General features: G+C 39.3%; 1 protein-coding gene across 2 annotated transcripts in view; it reads right to left on the bottom strand.

Moving 5' to 3' along the window:
• Positions 1 to 3908: 3908 nt before the first annotated feature.
• Positions 3909 to 22045, bottom strand: part of LOC129799597 (microtubule-associated serine/threonine-protein kinase 3) — a 28363-nt gene continuing 10226 nt past the window's right edge. The window contains exons 3-9 of one of the 2 annotated variants that reach the window (XM_055843620.1): positions 21166 to 21447; positions 15384 to 17361; positions 12350 to 12549; positions 11915 to 12267; positions 11679 to 11818; positions 6669 to 7903; positions 3909 to 4736 (exon numbers count right to left, since the gene is read on the bottom strand). In XM_055843620.1, the coding sequence (XP_055699595.1) occupies positions 4299 to 4736; positions 6669 to 7903; positions 11679 to 11818; positions 11915 to 12267; positions 12350 to 12549; positions 15384 to 17361; positions 21166 to 21447 (4626 nt within the window). In that variant the 3' untranslated portion in view covers positions 3909 to 4298. The remainder of the gene's footprint in view (positions 4737 to 6668; positions 7904 to 11678; positions 11819 to 11914; positions 12268 to 12349; positions 12550 to 15383; positions 17362 to 21165; positions 21448 to 22045) is intronic. The other variant, XM_055843621.1, reaches the window with a different exon arrangement.

Raw genomic sequence — 22045 nt, 5'->3', positions numbered from 1 at the left:
ATACAATGATAATAATACTTTAATACACTCTGGAGAAACTTCATGTTTGATAAAAATAATTTTGAATACATCAACCGCCAGTGTTTGGCAGCTGTCACCCGGATAACGAAGTGCCGGATATCGAAGAGCTGAGTGTATCTTAAAAACAGAGTCGTGTTGTTTTCATGTTCGTCACAAAATGGGTCAAAACTCACTTCGAAGGGAAGGAAATATTCTGAAGCATAATTTCACGCCTAGATACCCAACTTAACGCGAAAACTTGCCATAGCTCAATGGGGAACTAAGCTTAAGCTAATGCGTACGTCTGCTCTTGCCTTGTTCTTTTTTATATCAGACTGCAGCAACTGAAGTATGGAGGAGATCCGCGTACGCACGATGTGAATGATACCGCTCGTAAACAAAGTTCCTGAAAGCCATTGCAGATGAACAAACTTTATCTCTTAGCTGGAATAGCATATGCACCGAATGCCAGATGATAGAATACCCAAGAAGCTACTGAATGCGAAGTCGGAAGGAATTTGTTCGAGAGAACGCCTCCGAAGGAGATGTCAGGAGGTAGTGGATGAGATCCTTAAAAGACTGGGTATGTGTTGCGGTTCGGGAGGGTTATCGCTTGACTCGCGGAGAATGGCAAGGAGTGGTGCAAGAGGCTCTTTCCCTCAATGGGACGTAGCGCTACCTAGGTAAGTAAGTAAGGATGAGGATGAACTCATCATCAGTACAAAGTTTAAGCTTTTCTTCTGAACTAACGTATCTTCTTCAAAAAGCAAGAGCTAGGTTGAAGTTTCGCAACATATTTTGCCACTTCATAAATCTCCAGAGGAGGCCAGACTCAATCTGTGGAAGGACATTTTTCTATCAGACTTTGTCAAACTAAGTAAGAGCCTTCTTTCCTTAAAGTAAGGGCCTTCACAGACCTGAGGATTAGCCGAGTGATGGCTCAGCGTAAAAACATTCGAAATATTGGGTTAACCACATTTCTATCATTTTCCACTAAGCCGTCACTCGACTTAAGTCGTAAGTGTGTCAAGAACCTAACTGCAGGGACCTAGACTAAGGAACATGGGACTCTCAATCGTTTAAGAAGAGGTTTATCGCGTTCGACAGACAAAAGGCGACAACGTTGAGGGTTAGCCCTCTGAGTGGTACGTGAAGAATGTGCAGAGTTTACAGACACTTATTTGATCCACAACTGTGAATACGTTAACGTACCCTTAACAAGAGTAACCTTGTAGGGCTACTACCACTCCTGAGCTAATTTCCCTTTTGCAAGCCCTCGGTGACTTTAACCTTACAACAGAACGGTTTTCGCTCAATTATGTCTGTAATGTACACAGTTCCAAGCGATACTCTTACAAGACTGAGTTCGGTTGGGGTACCCATCGGCCGAGACGGCCGAGACCCAGGCGGTGGATAATAATAGGCTGCGTTACCGTAAGGCATTTTGTGCATTACAACTCGGTTTTCTAATATTCATGGTCGCGTTGGTTTATCGTAATATCATGTTGGGCGCCGCGAGAAAGTTTGATGTAATTCGTTCCTATTATAGATGTTTGTGCACATGCATCTTTATCGTGTTCTTTTGTAGAGGGGCTGACAATCATAGAAGGAGCAAGTTCTGAAGTTAAGTAACCCTACTTTGTCTTATGCCCTAGACACACTTACGACTTAAGCCGAAAGACGACTTAGTAGAAAATGATAGAAATGTAGTTTAATTATTATTTCGAATATAATTACGCTACGCCATCTCTCGGCTAATCCTCAGGTTTGTCAAGGCCCTTAAAAAGTGGTCATTGATGACAAGCGAAAGAGAAACTCTGGAATAAGCGTGCCTTTCATGGTAATAAACACTTTGCAGCCATTAAAAAAGTCAGATCCCCTATTCCTGGAAAACTCGTAAAGTGGGTGATCTACATTCACAAGTTTTGAAGATTACTTTCTTTTTGAGGTGATCATATATTAGAGCTTGAACTAAAAGTAATAAAGCCTGGACAATTCAGGGAAACAATGTTGGCAAACGATCAAGAAGGTATACGATCTTTGGCCATTCAAATTATGCACTCCATATCTTAAGGATTTGGAAAGTCTTGGTAGTTAAAAAGAGTGAATTGTTAGATATAGTGACATTATAGATACTGAACGATCGTCCCTAGACGATCGTTATCTTGAAGATCGCCCTGAATTACTAATGAGCAATTCTCGGAATTGAGCACTTTTCCAGGAAATAATGTCGAGTAAAATTAGGGAGAGAATGGAAAATTTTGGTATAATAAGAGTAGCTAACTGGGTAGTGTACCATTCTTCAACAATAAACAGTTTAACAGTCCGAAAACGGTGTTTAATTGAGGAAGAAAATCATCTGGATCCGGAGACAACAAGATGGCTCCTTTTGGGATTACCACAGTGTTTGGCCACATATCCCAATTCTTACGTCTACGAGAAGTCCTAAGCTTAGTGAATACTAAACGACGGATCACCTCAAAACCCATGTCTCTTAGGAAGCGGCCTCTGACCTCAGGTTTTCACCCTGTTTCACAGTATTCTGAAAAGAGCTTCGGATGACGGTTGGATTGCATCAGGAAATGCAACCATGCGAGACAATTGACAACCTGTTGCATCAACCGTTAGTCATGAAGCAGAGGGAAGCCACAGAGCAACGGACGAAGTTCTAGAATGGTATCAGGTTTGGTAAACTGACCATGACGACAACAGAGACAACAGACGTTGATGCAGGCCTAGGACAAGGTGGTTAAAGTAATTTCAGGATCTCGTCTGGGATCGTCTTGAAATCGACTCTGAAAGTCTTCCAAATGTGACGGAGGATTGACTTATAAGAAACCTTATAAGGTGACTTATGGTGAACTGAAGAAAAAAATCTTTTGGTATTAATCTCAGGGTGTTCTACATGATAAGCCACGAAAGTTTTTCTTGGAAGACCATATGATCGGACGTTGTTTAGAGGTAGCTTAACGACCGTCTTTGATAGTGTAAAATCGGAAAATTGTTCTACGTAGAAGGTCGTTAAGCCACTTCTAAATAGCGTTCGATCATATGGTCGTCGAAGAAAAACTTTCCTGTCTCATCATGTAGAACACCCTGAGATTAGTGCCAAAAGATTTCTTTCTCTTTGAGTCACCCTAATCGACAGGTTTGGGATGCGAACATGATAATCGGTTCCAATAAGGATATGAAATATGATCCAATAAGAATAAACTGTTGAAAATGAACAAATCAACTATTACGGGCAACTTAACGAAAATATCAACCAACAAAAAAAGGGATTCAAAGATCTCAGTTGAACAAAAACCAACCAACGTAGAGGACGCCAATATTGAAAAAAATAGTAATATAATTAATTTCAGTGAAAAAGTCCCAAATGAATGTGGCAAAGTGAGGAAGATCCACACCAAGAAGGGTCGAAAGCTTTGGTAAAAATACGAAGTCTTTCATTTTGAAAAGAAACGAATTCTCTGGCGAACACCGGAAGAGATGTATCTACGTAGAACTCGTAGGATACATATTGAATAGTGTCAACCATCAACTTCTAGAACTGATCGAAGTAACAAAGCTTTTTTTTATCGAAAAGGTTCAAAGCTTTGAACGATGATTTATCGAATGAAAAATGCATTGAGCTGGGTGAATAACAAGAAGAACATGATCCAATCCGAAAAGTTTCTTATCCAAGACTTCCCATCTGAAACAGAAAATCTGCATTTCTCAAAATTTTAAAAGGAAATGCATAAACGATAGACCCCTTTTGCTCTGAGCATCTCAATTGTGCAAAACATTGAAGATGTCAGTTTCGAAAAATTCAGCAAAATTATCCAGTTTCTAAATTTAGATTTGAATACCAAATGTGAAAAATTTATCTAAAATACTCCAAAAATTGATTTCCTGTTTTCTGTAAATTTTTCGTTGTTTCAAAACACTCACCACTGAATTTATTCAACATCCTCAGCATGGCACGTTAAAAATTTTACAATTGCTTCAATTTTATTTTGTCTTAATTTTCAATTTCCAAAAAAGAAAGTTCCAAACTCAGAAATTTACTCCCTTTTATCTCCCAAAATCCATTTTCTCTAAAACATTTAGACTTTATTATTTTTAAAAATTTTGGAATTCATCCAAAGAAAATCACCATTTTGAATATCAATTTTTTCTTTATACAATAAAAGCGTAATGAAAATATCTGGGTAAAAAAAAATAAATAAAATCCATTGCATTGATAAACTTTTTGTTGTGCCAAAACCCTTCACTCTCATGTGATTGCAAATTATTATTCCCTTCCTCTACTTTGCTTACTTGTTACCTGTAGCCGGAGACTTTGCAGGTGGTTTTCCTTTGGTAATCTGCTCAACATGCGATGCCACTGTGCCCGTCTTGGACGCTGTCACCGACGTTGTCTCCACTGCTCCCAGATCCGTTGCCGGAGCAGCCACGGAAGTTGTGGTTTTCGAAGCAGCAGCCGAAGTTGTGGGTGATGAGGATTCTGGGGATATTTGAGGCGCCACGGAGTCGTGACTTGCACTCGTGGGCGAATCCTTCTCTTCGGCTATTCGTGGCAGAAGCTCTCCGGGAGCTTGGAGGGACAGTGAAAGGATATTGGGTGGATTTGGAGCCGGTGGAAGTTCACAAGCTTCAAAGGAAGATGTTCCGGAGAAGTCTTCAGAAGTAGAACTGACACCAGTTCCAATTGCCGAAGTAACAACGGATGGGGCAGTTGCAGTTGAAGTCACCTGCAGTTACGTTAAAGTTTTAGCTTTCGGAATTTTGGCGCTCGGGATTTCAGTTTTTGAAACTTTGGCATTCGGGATTTTAACGTTCAGGATTTTGGCTGAACGTGATTTTGACGTTAGGGATATTAGCTTTCAGGATTTTGGCTTTTTCGGAATTTGAACGTTTAGGATTTTGGCTTTTCGGGATTTTGGTTTTTCTGGATTTTGACATTCGTGATTGCATTTTGCTTTCGGGAATTTGGCGTTTCTGGAATTACGGCGTTCGGGATTTCGACGTTTCGGATTTTAACCTTCGGGATTTTGGCTTTTACGGATTTTTGTCTATAGGGATTTTAACGTTTAGGGTTTTGGCTTTTACAGAATTTTGGTGATTGGGATTTTAACGTTCAGGATTTTGGCTTTTCGGGATTTTATCTTTCGGGATTTTGGCATTCGAGATTTTGGTGTTCAGGATTTTAACGTTTAGGATTTTGATTTTACGCAATTTTGACATTTTGGAATTTCGGCTTTTCAGAATTTTGGTTATTGGAACTTTACTGTTCAAGATTTTGGCTTTTGGGATTTTAGCTTTCGAGACTTTGGCTTTCGGGATTTCGATGTTCAGGATCTTAACGTTTAGGATTCTGATTTTAAGCAATTTTGGCATATTGGGATTTTGGCGTTCGGAACTTTATTATTCAGGATTTTGGCTTTTCTGGATTTTAGCTTTCAAGATTTTGGCGTTTGGGATTTTGGTGTTCAGGATCTTAACATTTAGGTTTTTGATTTTACGCAATTTTGGCATTTTGGGATTTTGGCTTTTTAGAATTTTGGCGATTGGAACTTTACCGTTCAGGATTCTGGCTTTTGGGATCTTAGCTTTCGAGATTTTGGTGTTCGGGATTTTGGTTTTCAGGGTCTTAACGTTTAGGATTTTGATTTTAAGCAATTTTGGCATATTGGGATTTTGGCTTTTCAGAATTTTGGCATTTGGAACTTTATCATGCGGGATTTTGGCTTTTCTGGATTTTAGCTTTGAAGATTTTGGCGTTCGGGATTTTGATGTTCAGGAGCCTAACGTTTAGAGGAATTTTACGCAATTTTGGCATTTTGGAATTTTGGCTTTTTAGAATTTTGGCGATCGGAACTTTACCGTTCAGGATTTTGGCTTCTCGGGATTTTGGTGTTCAGGATTTTAACGTTCAGGATTTTGATTTTACGCAATTTTGACATTTTGGGATTCTGGCTTTCAGAATTTTGGCTTTTTAGAATTTTGGCGATCGGAGCTTTACCATTCAGGATTTTGCCTTCTCTGGATTTTAGCTTTCGGGATTTTGGCGTTCGGGATTTTGGTGTTCGGGATTTCAATGTTCAGGATTTTGGTTTTACGCGATTTTGGCATTTTGGGATTTTGGCGATTGGGATTTTAACGTTCAGGATCTTGGCTGTTCGCGATTTGGCCGTGTGGGATTTTAGCTTTCGCGATTTTGGCTTATTCGGAATTTTGGCGATCGAGATTTTTGTGTTCAGGATTTTGGCTTTTCGGGATCTTAACTTCCAGAATTTTGGCATTCCGGAATTTGGTGTTCGGGATATTAACGTTCAGGATTTTGGTTTTACGCGACTTTGGCATTTTTGGAATTTTGGCGTTTGGATATTTTAAGGTTCAGAAACTCGGTTGTTCGCTATTTAGTCGTTTGGGATTTTAGCTTTCGCGATGGCTTTCTCGGAATTTTGGCGATCAGTATTTTAACGTTCAGGTTTTTGGCTGTTCATGATTTTGGCTTTTCGGGATTTTCGCTTTCGGGATTATGGCATTAGGGATCAGAATCTTGGCTGTTCGCCATTTTACCGTTTCGGGTTTTAGCTTTCAGGTTTTTGGTTTTTCGGAATTTTGGTTTTCTGAAATTTCCTGAAAAAATAATACTGGTACATTTGGGAATTTTTGCTCACCTGTGGACTTCCACTTGAGCGCCAGACTCCCGAAACGGGTCTGCTATTCTTGGTGACTTGACTGGAGCAGCAGAGCGGTGAAATCAATGTGCACTTGCTCTCTGCACTCCTGGGATGCAGTCGATCCGGGGACAGGGCTCTCCTGAGCAACGGTGAACTCGGTTCTGCACTCTTGGGCCTCGCGAAGGTCTTTTTGGCCACAGCTGCTGTGGCATTTGTGCTGCTGGGAATGACACCGGGACTGTAGGACTGAGTGGTATTGGATGAGCCTGGTTGATGACCAATGGGAAAGGCCAGAGGACTGGGTGATCTGGTGGGAGAAGCCGGAAGGGGAGATGGGGAGGGTGTTCTGGCTAGGGGAGAAAGAGGAATATGTCCAACAGATTTGCGTCTATTTGGAGCTGTTGTTGCATTTGACGCATGCAATCCCTTGTTGGATGAGCAAGCTGACGTGTGCAGTTTGTGCTTGAGGCCATGCAGAGTCGATGGGCGTTGATACAACTGCCCTCCGGAACCCGTTGGGGTATTTGGGGCTGAAGAACTCGGAGAACTCGACTGGGATGAATTGGATTCGAGTGGACAGAGATTTAAGCGATTGAGTGGGGGAGTAGCTGATGTTGAGGGAAAGGTCAAATTGGGAGTGACACTGGTGGGAGATGTAAATCCTGCTGCCATTTGCTGAATCTCGGCACTAGCTCTTTTGCTGCTGATTCGCCGGAAAAGTGATGTCTTCCTCTTCTTCTCACTATCCTTCTTTTGCTTCTTGTGCCTATTGACGCCCTTCTTGGCCAATTTACTCTGCCACAATTCCCTCTTCCTCCCGCCCGTCTGGATGCTGGTATTTGTCAATGGAGTAGCTCGAAGCATCACATGCTCCGAGCCACTGAGAAGCAACTGTAGCACTTGTGTGTGATACAGACCCTGCACAGCTTCCCCATTGACATGCGTTATGAGATCAGCTGGCCTCAGTCCAGCCTCAAAGGCCGGACTGCCCTCGTCTACAGCCATCACCAAATGGTGCATCGTATAGAAATCCGTGTCTCCATAATAGACACGAATTGTGTGCACGGTAAAGCCAAAGCCACGGGGGCCCCGGCGAATTATTATTGGGGGCTTGAGGTTCGTGACAAGTGGCGACAGCTCACGACATGGTGAAGTGTCGCGGGAACTGGCTGTACTTGAGCTCCCACCTCCCGACGGTGACTGAATACCACCGATTGACGCCGGAGGTTCATCTTAAATGGAAAAATGGTTTTGAACCGTCAACAACAGCTTTTCTTTCTTCGAAGATTTGCACACAAGACGTCTTTGCTCTTTTTTTTCTTGTATGACATCATCAGCAATGTAACAGTGCATTGAGTTGGGACGCTTTCAGATTACTGTGATTTGTTGCAGCTTTTACAATGCTGCGATTCACTCAATCATCTCCGATAGAGTTCATATATTCTCTACTTTCTTATCAGATAAGATCTTTTAGAAAATCTATACCTAGGGAAGGTACCTATATCAAGGACAATCTATCGTTATACGGGCTTTAGACCTAAGGTTAACCAATATAGCCTAACTCCACTATTTTCTAATCAAGCGAGATTTTTGGGAAAATTTCGATTCCGTATTGAATAATTATTCTAAATCATTGTTTTTTTTTTTTTTTTTTGAAAACACACTAACATGGGCTTTAAGCAGTTTTCAGATTAGAGGTTTAGCCCAGTTCCCAAAGATCTCAAAAATGGACCAATCTTATTGCTTTTTGAAAATCTAATAGGTCTTTCATCTTTATCCAATGCTAAGTTAAATTTTGCCAAAAAATCCTAATTGATAAGAAATTAGAGCAGTTAAACCATATGGCTAAACCTTAGGTCTGAAGCCAGTATTATGCCCTAGACACACTTACGACTTAAGCCGAGAGACGACTTAGTGGGAAATGATGGTAATGTAGTTTAACCATTATTTCTAATACAATTACGATAAGCCGTTTCTCGGCTAATCCTCATGTCTGTCAAGGCCCTTATGCCGAAAATAGACACAGGCTGATCCTAGAGAATACTCAGCTCGAAAAATTTGGCGGTAAAGGATCAGCCCAAACTATCTTAAGCCCAAAATCGACACAAGGATCGGCTTAGGGATCAGCCCGAAAAATGAGGATTGGTGTCGATACACTCAGGGATCAGCCCAAAATTTGGAGGATCAGGCTGATCCTCTAAATTCGTGAGGTCTAGTGAAATTACGAGGATTAGGCGACATCAGCGCCAGTGTTGAAAATAAAAAGCTTCAGTTTGGGTGTTTTTAGGTGCTTTTCGAAATGTCAATTGGGTGAAAAAACATGGAGAGTAATGGCACACAATATTACAAAATCTTAAAATGCATTAAGATTGGAGTAATGGGAAGGTAAGAGAGCTCTTTCCTGTACGAAAAATCCATTGATAATGCACATAAGTCCTTCAGCAATCAAAGTGTGGAGATTTAATGGAAATTTACGCTGAAAACGCTAATCCTTAATCCTAAATCCCTAGTGTATGATAGTTTGGGCTTATCCTTTACCGCCAAATTTTTCGAGCTGAGTATTCTCTAGGATTAGCCTGTGTCTATTATCGGCATTACACTGAGGAATTAGTATCAAGGATTAGGGTTTTCAGCGTAAATTTCTATTAAATATTCACACTTTGATTGCTGAAATACTTCTTCAGTGCAATATCAATGGATTTTTCGTACAGAAAGATGCACTCTGACCTTACCATTACTCCAATCTTAATGCATTTTAAGATTTTGCGATATTGCGTACCATTACTCTCCATGTTTTTTCACCCATTTTCGAAAAGCACCCAAAAACCCCCAAAGTGAAGCTTTTTATTTTCAGCACTGGCGCTGATGTCGCCTAATCCTCTTAATTCTTAATTTCACTAGACCTCACGAACTTAAGGCGTCTACACATTGGGAGCAATTTTCGTCAAAAATTGCGTTTTTGACAGAAATTTGACGTTTCTCCCTACAACCCCTATAGCCGATCGGGCGCAAAGTTTGACAGTAACAGCAAATTCCCTGGAATTTATCTTCTATTTTTCCGCGAGAGTTTCCGTGGAAATAAATGCTAATATTTCGCTTGGAATTCTGCAAAGTTATCAGCTTTATTTTGCGTGGATTTCCTGGAAAAAAAGTTCGAGGAATTTTCTTGCAACATATCTGAGAGCATTCCCTGGAAATTGATTCAAAATTTCCTTTGAATATTTAGAGTATATTTTCTGATATCTTTCCGACCAAGACTCCATGGAAGTAAGCGCGAAAATTCTGCAATTATTTTTCGCTCTAAAGCTATAATTCTTGCGAGCTAGACATACTCAAATGAACGATATGGTAGCAATATTTTCAATTCAAAAGTAGAACACATGAGTGTTCGTCTGATAGATGAACACTCTCCAAGTTCTAAGCTGCCAATTGGCACTGATCGTCCTTATTTGTGGATGTTTTTTTTTCTGGAAATTCTCTATGAAAGTCCCACGAAATTTTTAATCAATTTTTGGAATTATTTTGAAGAAAAATATATTTAAAAAATCCACTGGAAAAGTCGTGGAATTCCGTAATATTAAACAACGGAAGCCTCTAAGGCAGTTGCATGGAAATTTCCACGGAGAATTTCGTGGAAATAAAGAGGATTTTTCCAAATTTTTAAAGGGCTGACTGCCGATTATACGTTAATAATCCATAGGAAAAGCAATGGAAATATTCGTCAGAGAAAAGTCCATGGAAACTCGCGGACATTTCTTATTAGACGGTCCTATACAGAGTTCCGCAAACGTCCATGGAACGCTAGGAAGAAATTTAGCGTCAAATTCCATCTCGGAAGCTTACGCGGATTTTGAGCGGTAAAATCCAGGGAATTCCACGCGGATTTTTAGTGGTAAAATCAGCGGGCATGGCAGAAAAGGCTGCTGGAAATCCAGTGGAATCGCTGCGGCCGTTGGCTATAGGGATAATCTTACGTGGAGCTACGCGGAACTTAACGCTCGAATTCCAGTGAATCGTACTTGAAATTCCATGGAGTGGAATTAGTGGAATTTTAGCGTCAAATTCCAGGGAATTTTGCAATCTGGACGCTAGTTTTCCACTGGAATTTCCGCGGAATTTTGCTATGGAGAAAAGCATGAGATGCATGCGACAACTTCATTTTTCCTCCATTTCATTTAGATGGAAAAATCCACGAACATTTCCATGGAAGTATTCCACAGAATAAATCTTCTATAAATCCATTGGAATTTGCTTGGATCCTATTATGGAAAATTCCTATAGAATTTTTCAAGGAAATATACTGGAAAATTCCGAGGAATTTTTCACTTATTATTCCTATTCCGCTTTCTTTTGCTATGGGGATTAGAAACTACCTCAAATTAGACCAAGATAAAAAGCACAAAACTTTCGGGTGAATTGTTTTTAGCCAAAATTCAATTAAAAGAAAATTCCATTGTAAACTATTCTTCTCTCTTTATTTCTTTTGTTCTGTTTTTTTTTTTGTTTTTCAATTCAAAACGGTTTTCTCTAAACTAAATATTTTTAGATATTCCGTCTTCTTACCATTCGAATTATCACCACAATATCTTCTAATTTTTTATCTTTCTCAGTCCTCTACCACTTTGGTGCATTAAGTCGAAAGAGATATCACTACAATATTGACATAATCTAATTTGATTCGGACATTAATGTTGCTTCATGTTATTTACTGAGCTAAATAGCACTCGATTCTCTCATCCCTCCAACAAATCCCAACTTTACGTGCTTCTTGTTTATCTTCATTCAATAAGCACGTGACATTCTATTTCACCATCAATTTCACCTTCAAGTCGCCTGGGTAATTATTTTTTTTATGATAATTCTACTTTAGGTGCATGATTTTTGGGAGGAAGGAACTAAATATTTAAAGTAATCTGAAAGCAATTGCTGATGTTTTTTTTTGCAAATTGAATTCGAGATAAAATCCTTTTTAAATATAAAAATTAAATTGTGAAATGGCATAAATACCTGTGCAGAACATGAGGGATAGCCCAAGAGCTGAAGCACTCTTAATTACCGACCGGGATCTATGCTTAGCAATGGCCCCAGTGCCGGATTGCGGTGAAAAGTCCTTTGTATTTTCCGACGATGACGTGCCCGTTTCGTGACTGAAAATAATACAAAGTGAATAATTTATCAACTTCATTGCAAATTAACCACTCCTTTTAATTATTAAAAAACTGAATAAAAAAAATAAAACCTACCCGCTGTGTTCATCCTCAATGGAAATGGAGAAGCGCGGAAGGATTTCCCTGGAATGCCCTGTTTTGCGCTTTCGCTGAATTTGCGGTGAGACATCATCACTGTCAGTTTGTGAGGACTCTGGCGTACTCAGAGTCTTCCTCGATGGAGCCGGAAGAGGTGCCTTTTTCACATCAATAGCCGACGGCGGTAAATGCTTATTGGCCACAGCTTCCAGCGAAGATTGTCTCTGTTGTTCCTGTTGCCTCAAATACTGATGAATTGTCTTGATTTCCTCACGATCTGGCGTATTCAGCAATTCAGGCAGATAATCCGTGTCTGGTGTCGATGGCATTCGAATACTTCGATTTTTAACCTGTTTTTTTTTGCCCCAAAAAATACCCAATCAATTTAGTAAGAGATAATTTTTGGAATAAATATTTATCATTGGTAATTACATCCAATTTGCGAAGTTCCGGAGTCGTGATCTTCTTCAATTCGTCATTCTCCATGGAACTGGTTGACAATGTCAATCGCGATGAGCACTGTTGCTTGCGGAAATGATGGGTGTATGAACTAAATGAGCCAAATAATGGCGTGTCATCCGTCTCATCCGTGTCCTCATCACCGAGATCATGGTTGTACCGATCCATGCGAGCTAACAACATCCAAAAACACTTTTACTAAAATTCCTTCTTTTTAATGTGCACTTAAAAAAGAATTAACTCTAAGCAGATTGTAAAAATTATTTAGAGGACATTGGGACAGTTTACGCATACATGACTTCAAAAAAATAAAAAATAAAAATAAAAAATAAGATAGTGAATTAATGGTTATGGTGCTATTCCAATAAAAAATTAAAATGTTGTTTTTCTGTACTTCATTGTTCTCAAGTTCTTTTGCATTATTGACTTTTTTTTGTGTTGGTTCCTTTTATAACAAATTGTTGGTTTTAGAATACGGTAGGGGATCTCAGTAGTGCAATAAGCAAAACCGTTGGAGCTTGGGCGGTGAGATCTCTGACTCGAGTCGCAAGTGAGTTCGAGTCTTGCCCGGTTCAAACCAACAAAATGTCAGAAAAAGACATTTTCAACAGGGGCCCATCAAGCCTAATGCCCTAGACACACTTACGACTTAAGCCGAGAGACGACTTAGTGGAAAATGATAGAAATGTAGTTTGACGATTATTTCTAGTAAAATTATGCTAAGTCGTCTCTCGGCTAATCCTCAGGTCTGTCGAGGCCCTAATAAAAAGTGAAGCTATTTTTCACTTTTCCTTGTAAAAATGTTGCAGATATTGCACCGCGCCTTAAACAAATTTGCTTGTAGTTCTTGTATTATTTCGACAAGCATAATGAAATATGTATTTTAAGGTAGATTTTAATGAACAATTTCGAAATATATCAGACTGATAAGTCAATTCTCTATAGGAAAAAACTTGCCAATAGTCTTCAATGCCTCTATGCAAAATCGTATGGAAAAATGAAATGTCGAGAGGCCCCTGTTTTCAATGTGAAAAAACGTAGTAAAATTCACTGCCTCTGCTCAAAAATCTTCAGGAGCACGGAAGAATCATTCACCACGAGGAAGGCATTCCTGGACGATCTACGATCAGCAGATTCTTCCAATACGAGCACATTTGATTACATTGTAAAACAAAAAAAAATGTCTCGACAGAATTAAAATAAAAAAGAGTACAGCGAAGACCGAGAAAACAATCGAGAAAAGTCGATAATACTCACTTGAGGACAGTAAAGTGCTAAAAAAATCATGTCCATTTTTCATTGCAACAGCACCATTATTCATTTTTATTTTGCAAAAAAGCACCGTGTTAAATTAATGCCTTCGCAGATTGTCGATTCAAATTCACGAAGATAATGCCGTGGTCTAAAAAAATGTTGCAGTGCAAACAAACAAATTATTTCGATAAAAAATATATTAACCGCCATGGAAATAGAATCATCCGTATGAGTTTTATCTTTTTCATCTGAGTTTTATCGGGTCAAAACAGATATGAAACGATTCATAATTCCCTTCAAAATCTGACCAAAATTGCGTAAAATTAATGCAATTGTAGATTGAATAATACCCAACGCACAATAAATTTTGTTTGTAAACATGTTTTGAAAATTTCATATGAGAGAGCGAGATAACTAGATCTCGCTTTCATATACTTTCACTCAAATGTCAAAAACATGTTTACAAAACAAAAGTTATTGTGTGTTGGACATAACAATTATACAAAGATAAATTTATTTATCGTTGTTTTCGATCGGTTAGAACTGGTTTAGATTTATCTGAGTTTCGAAGACCTTTCTAAAAACCCAAAACTTGCCTCATTCGATTGTGAAATACGCTTTTTAGAGCTGATTAACCGTTGATCTTGAAAATTCTTCATTACAGGATTAATTCAAGACCACTTCATGGACGGAATATTTAACCTTTACAACCGAGTCGAACTGCCCAACGTTTTATCTTATTTTTTTAAATTCGATTTTGGAATCAAACCAGTAGTCTAGATTGTAAAGCCATTACAGGGAATTTCTGTTTAACCGTTTAAGGACGAGAATGTGTAAGAAAAAATCACTTTTTCTAACTGAAAAAAGGGATAGCAAAGCGTTCCAGGCTTTGCCAAATGCTCGAACTCGTGACTTAGATGCTATACTGCAAAAGTACTTTCGCATCATTTACCGTTTATCGTTTCTCAACCAATTTGAAACGATTCATAAATCTCTCAAAAAATCCCCAAAATAGTTTCAAAAGTAATAGGATTGATTTTCAGATAAAATTTTTTTATCGGTTATAAACCGGTTCATTACCGATTCAAAATCGATTGGAACCGGTTCAGTTTATTAGAAATTCCAAGACCTTTCCAATGACCCCAAACATGACCCCTACATCACAGCGTGTCCGTAACTTATTCCAAAGATATCTCCAGGGAGTATACAATTTTTTGTGTCATAAAGGTCATAAAAGTGAATTCGCGGACTTTTGAATAATAAGAAACACGGATTTGACCTAGATCCTTCTCCTCCTTTATTACTCGGACAACGTTTCGGAGCTTGTTGGCCCCTTCCTCAGGTATGCAAAGTAATGGGTGGGAAATATGGTCTGGACACAAAATAACTACGTATATACACACTGGACGATAATTGCATGCTGGTGGTCAGAATGCGACTGTCGCATTATTTACTTATTTTGACGTTTATTCGGTTTCAACGGTTCTTGCACTCCTCTGGCGTTATATCAACGCGTGTCCACTCAGAATACTTCACTGTCACGACTGTTTTATAATTCAAAAACACGGAGAGGACCGGGGAAAACAGTCGAGACAGGAACCAACATAGAAAAGTCGATAATGCAGAAGCACTTGAGAACAGTAAAGTGCTAAAAAAAACATGTTCATTTTTCATTGGCATAGCACCATTTTAACCTGAAATAAATGTTAAAAGCGCCATCTAGTCTATAGTAGAAAATGAAAAATCTACTTACTATCAAAGTAACTTGTATCATCTTCATCTGCAAGTTGCGGTACAAATTCAGCCTTCTGCCTGAGCAATGAGTTCCAGTTGACCAACTGAAAGTAGACATGCTCCTTGACCTCATGGGCTCCACCTGTGCCCAATCTATCCCTTGGATTCTGATGCAACAGCTGCGTTATGAGATTCTTCGCTTCTGGAGCAATGCTCCAATCTTCACCATCTGGCCACTCAATGTCATCATTGACCGTATGAGCAAAGAGCTCTTCGGGCGTCTCCCCGAAAAATGGCACACAACCAATGAGAAATTCATAGAGAATAATTCCCATAGACCACCAATCGACGGGTTTACCGTAACCTTGGCGCAGTATAACTTCAGGCGCAATGTATTCGGGCGTTCCAAAAACTTGCTTATCCGAAAACTGACGTGTCTCACTGTCAATGTATCCCTCATAGAGGTTAGTTGCCAGTGACATTAGACCCATTTTTGACAATCCAAAATCTGTCAGTTTTATATGACCAAGAGCCGTTATTAGCAAATTATCGGGTTTTAGATCCCGATGAACAATGCCATAGCTATGCAAATACTCAACGGCTAATACTGTCTCGGCAAAGTAGAAGCGTGCCATGTCAGATGGCAAAGGTCCAATATTTTTTAACATTGTTGCACAATCCCCACCCTCAACATATTCCATCACTAAGCACAAATGCTTTTTCGTCTCAAAGCTACAGTACATGGAGACAACAAAGGGATTATCGGCAAAACTGAGGATATCACGCTCAGCAAATACCTGTTCCACTTGATTTCTCAATATTAAATTATTCTTATTAATTTTCTTCATGGCAAATCTCTGCCTTGATTGCTTATGCTTCACTAGATAGACAGCTCCATAAGCTCCATTTGAGATCAATTTAACAACTTCAAAATCTTGCTCATTGGGCACTGAATTTATCTGAGGAGGATTCCCCATTGGCCTCTTAATATCCTGATTTGGTGTTGACGTCAGATAAACAGGTTGATCTTTCGTCAAATCACCAATCTCCAGGGAATCCTCCCTTTCACCACCCTTCTTACCCTTTGACTCTTGCACTTCCTCAGTCAAAGCATCACCACTAGCATTTTTACTATCACACCAATTTCTATTTTCCTGCAATTCATGCTGAAGTTCCGCTATTGGATCCCGATTGAGACCCAATTTGTGTATAATATACTGCGGAATATCAGCCTTCATGCCCGGCAAGGACTTTGCTTGCCCCTCAGCTGCCTCTAGCAACCGATAAAATTCCTCTGGATCAAATTCCAGACACTCCAGCAATCTCGCTGGACGTGATATTATAAGAAGCAACTTCTTAATAATACCACTCAATTCAGCCACAGATTCCGGAGACTTTTCTTTCGTCTCCACCAACAAACGCTCCAAATTCTCCGACATTTCATAGAAATATCGACTTGTTATCAATTTCGTGTGAGATTTGTGCAAGCAATCTCTTGCCATCTCCATCACTTGATGGTGCACAAAACGCACAATCGGACTTGAATCACAAAATTTACCCAATGTTGTGAAATTTTTGTTTTCATTGATAAAATGCGTCAATCTTTCCTCCATTTGCTGGGTCGCCTTGGGAAATCGCTCTTTGTACAGTGTATTCATCAATGCAATCTCACTGTCCACAATTGGCGAACGACTCGGACTACTTAAGCTTCTAGATCGTGGTCGATGGTATGGAGATCGTCTTTCAGAATTTCCCGAATCCTCCTTGCCACTACTACTGTTATTCTGACTACCACCACCTGGACTATGACTTGTCTGTGGTGATTGCTGATAGTGACAATGCTGATGGTTTTGCCCATAGCAATGCAGAGGTTCAACACCGGGATTGCTTTCATTGCTGGAGAAATGATGCGTCAACAGACGCAATTCGTCATTGGTCGGCATATTGGGCAGCTGATGTAGACGCTCCTGACTCGAGCACTGCGACTGCGTAACCAACTTTAAAATGTGAGATGTACGAAAGCCACAGACACAAAACAATAAACAATTAGCCATAGAATATTCTCTTGCCAAGGAGAAGAAGAAGAAGAAAGCAATTGTTATTGGAAAGGACATCATTATATTGCACTGCACTCAAACATTTCACTGTAAGATAATATTCCTGCAATACTCCTTTGCCAAGGGGAAACTCATTTTCATTTTTTCTCACAAGGGTTTATGGTTTCTCGCAAAAGGCACTCAATGAGTCAAGTGGTAGAGCACTCGCTCTATGATGCAAGTGTCCCGGGTTCGAATCCCCTTTAGGTCACCAGGGAGGGAATTCTGTAACTCGATGAACGCTTCACTAGTGAAAGGTTCACGGGCTTCTCTTCACGACTGCTAGAAAACTTATTCTGTAACTTTGCGTGAAGTAGAGAGCGGAAGTGTGTAGAAATTTTCATTAAATTTAAGATTTTCATCAATATTTGAACTAAATAACTATGGAAAACACTAGAATTGAGTATTAGAAATGATATGATCTTGTTTTTCAAGCTGAGTATGGAAAAAAAATTACTGGCTTCACCGAGTGATAACATCATCTTCACCAAAAAATTTACAAGTGAAACACATAACCGAAAAGTGATCCCTTCACGTGAAGCTATTGCAAGTTACAGAATATCTTTTGCGAACCACTTTATTGAAGCGTTCACCAATTTTGACAGGTGATCACTTCACAGGGTTACAGAATTCCCCCCAGGATTTTTTCTGGCGTTAAAGGTTTTCGAATTGCATCCAGTGAGCTTTACTGCACTTGATTTCACGGGACATGGGACTGACAACCCCATCCCTGTATAAGAAAAAATAATAATGGATGTCCCGAACTCCCCTTGTGGGAGGGCCTAGTTCCTCTATGGAACGTTGTGCAACCATTGTTGTTGTTGGTTTCTGGTTTCTCGGGTTTTGCGAAGCTGAAATTGGGTTTCTCGGGTTTCGCGATACAATATTTGGGTTTCGCGGGTTTCGAAATGCAAAAACTGAGTTCCTCGGGTTTCGCGATGCAAAAATTGGGTTTCTCAGACAATTGACGAGGATTTCTCAATATGAGATACCCTTAGGACTTTGCAATTGTGAAATTATTACTATTTTATTCAAAATCGTTCATTTGACGCCCAAAAACAACTTGAAATTTTTCAATTACCCTGTAAAGGGAATGTAAAGAATTGTATCGAGCCAATTTATCCATTTCAAAGGCCGAAAACAGTGTTCTCAACGCAATTTTCTAACCCTGCAAGCACTCTGAGGTTGTCTGTAAAGAATCTCAGCTACCATAAGCTTATCTGGGTTTATGACTGGTCATTTTCTATTTTGAATAGTCTGAGTGGTGAAGATCAACAAAAGAAAAAAAGTTTGTTAAAATCAGTTAATAAATATTAGAGATAGAGTCTGGTCAATTTGGATATAGTAAGGGTCGGGGTACAGTGCGTTGGAGTAGGGACGAATAGGATCCACCGGATCCACCATTGGACAGATCTCGATCTCTGATACTATTTATTAAAATTTCGCCAAAATCGCTTCATAAACACCAAAAATGAGGTCGGGTCAAGACACTTTTGATTATAGCTCGGGTCAGGGAACATCGAGAGCGAAGTACGACCCACGGTTGGAAAGGTCTTGACCTCAGCTATAACATTCAAAATCGAATTTTCAAAAATCGATTTTTCGATTAATCGGATAAAAGTTGTAGGCTTTTCAAACCTGAAGTCACTCTAGAGCCTCTTCCGTTAATCTGGTGCCCTTCGACCCCGGGACCTGCGGTTGAAGCAACATCTTGTCCATTGTCTTGCATAGGTCGTTTCCGCTATAAACCATCCGTCATCCGAGGCTCTTTTTGTGTTTTTTTGCAGACAGGTTACTGTGACAACAGGGTGCAAACCTGATAGGCCTCCTTACCCACACCGAGAAAAATTTGGATGGTATTTTCTACAAATCGTGTCTTTAAATTCTACTGCCTCAAAAGATAGTAGAAAATACCATCCTCCATAGATACTTTCCTTTAGAATCTACCATCTTGACATTTTAAAATTTACTATCCTATGGATAGTAAATTCTAACAGCCGGATGGTAAAATCTACTATCCTCCTTTAGATTTTACATTGACCTCTCTTAGATTCTAATATCCGGGAAGTAAATTTTACTGGCCGCATATTTGATGTTAAAATTTAACTGGAAGACAGTAGATTTTAACGGAGGATAGTAATTTGGATTGGAATTACTATCCAAGCCAATAAAATTTGCCATCCTGCTGTTAGAATGTCATTTTGGAATATCGTGGGTGCTGATGCAACGGTTCCCGATATGCTTTGAATACATTATAGCAATTCGTGGCGCAGCTGTAAGATGCTGGACTGTCATCACAAAGGTCGCGTGTTCAAATCTCGGCTGAGTCGTCAATGTTGGAAAAAGATTTTCACGCATCAAAATGGCTTGAAATACAGAGAATGTCATCCAGGAAGGGCCCCAAGCCCTCAAACAATGGCCAAAAATCAATGAAAATAAGGAAAAATAAATTTTTCCGACATTTTTCATTCTAATATCCGGCTAGTAAAATTTACTATCCTGCCAGTAAAATTTACCATCCTGCCAGTAAAATTTACCATCCGGATAGTAAAATCTAATATCCGGGGATATTAGAATTTACCATCCGGCTATTAGAATTTACTATCCATGCAATAGATTCTACAATTTTTGACAGTCCAATTTAATATCGCGTTTGCTGGGTGACTTTTTTACTATCCGGCCATTAGAATTTTGTATGGAGGATGGTAAATTTTACCATCCACATTTTTCTCGGTGCAGGAGATACGGGCTTTGGGGTGGTCCGCGGTTTAGTATTCACTAAGAACTTCTCGTAGACGTAGGCCGATATGTGCCTGTAGCTATTTATAAATAAACTATAGCCAGTTCATAAACCAATTACAGTCATTCCCTATCCGCCATCTGGGACGCGCCCGATGGGTGCCCCAACCACACGGAATGCGATTCATATTGGGGATTTCAGGGTAAGCCATGGGAACAAGAAAGGAAACACCTCGCGTATTTAGGACTTTTCGGAACTAAATCGGTGCTGACTGATCCTTCCACTACGAGGCTAAAATTGAGTGTCCAGAAGAACACACGAACACCTTAAACACAACGCAAGTGAAAATCCGCAGATTCATATCTTGCGGTACTGACTGCACTCACAACAAAAGGGTCCTTTTCAGGATCGGCCCATAGTATCATTTTAATGAATTTTGAACAATTACTGTTCTACCAGTAATAGACTATATTCCTGAATGAACCAAAAGTATTTCTGGCCTTCTGGATCCCGTTGCAACGCTGAAGTAACAGACCACTCAGAACCTTATTTAACTTTTGACGGACGGACATGCGAACGGACGGGACGTCTACGAAAATCGATTTTTAGCACATATGATTTTCGTGATCTATGAGTATTTAAACGTGTAAATCCAAAATTTGAGCCCGATCTGACGAGGTCGGATTTCACCTCGGACCACAGAATCTGTGATTGTAAAGAATCTCAGCTAATAGACCACATTTTTAGCTATCTTAATTTCAAATTTAAATTGAAGAAATATTAGCTTACAGTGATGTTTTCACAGATTTGGAAGACTCAAAGCCAATCGATCAGAAGGACATTCAAAAAAAAAAAGCTGCAACAGATTGACCTTAAGCCTTCAGTCTGTCAGCCATATATAGAAACGCGACAAATGGAAGCATATTTTTTGTCTAAGTCAAAACAAAGAAGAAAGCAAAACCTACCGATAAATTCGAACTGCCTGGAGTTGTGCCATATCCAGAGGAAGGCAGCGAAGCCACTGACCACCGACGACCATCTCCACGGCAACTGGAGAGCCTCTTAATGGGTACAAAAGGAAACTGTATCATGCTAGGCGAGTTAATTCGTGGACTATCTATGGGACTTGCAGATATTGGTGAATGCGAACGAGGCGATGTATTTGCCACTAGACTCAAACGGTGATTAGTAATTGTAGTATTGCGATTAGTAGTTGATGTACGACGATTTGAAATTCCCAATTCACGCTACAAAGCAAGAAATTATTCACAAGTCAGTTACATCTTTAACAGACGTAACGATGAAAATATTAAAACACTTCAAAAACAAACGTTAGGACTTTTGATGGACACAAAAACTGCGACGAAAGGTTTTCAAACTTTACACATAATCTGGCTTCGGACACTTCATATTTTTCCGATATTCACTGAGAAAAAAACTGGGGTGCGATTAACTTTTTTTCCTCGTAACTTTAACACTTTTTAGGTGTAAAAATATATCAACATTTTTTAATCTTAATTTTACACCTTTTTAATGGTAAAATTAACATGAAAAAGAGTAACTTTAACTCCTAATACTCCTAAAAAGCATAATATTTACACCGATTTCGGATCAATACTGCAGGATAAAATAATAATTTCCGGAATGTTATTTTAACTTTTTCGGATTTCTCTCAGTGTTCGAATAACGCCAGTTTCATTAAAGGAATATAGGATAAATAATATGTAATGTTCGAAGCCACAGTATGCAAGAAGCTTGGAATTCATCCCCTACTATCTTTTTTGTATTAAAAAAAAACTTTAAAAAATCCGTGAAATATTGAAAAGCTGTTCCTATAGGGTTTTT

This window comes from Phlebotomus papatasi, chromosome 1 (assembly GCF_024763615.1).
Source record: "Phlebotomus papatasi isolate M1 chromosome 1, Ppap_2.1, whole genome shotgun sequence".
Classification (NCBI taxonomy): domain Eukaryota; kingdom Metazoa; phylum Arthropoda; class Insecta; order Diptera; family Psychodidae; genus Phlebotomus; species Phlebotomus papatasi.
The sequence above is the reverse complement of the archived record's forward strand: the minus strand, read 5'-3'. Positions and strand labels throughout refer to the sequence as shown.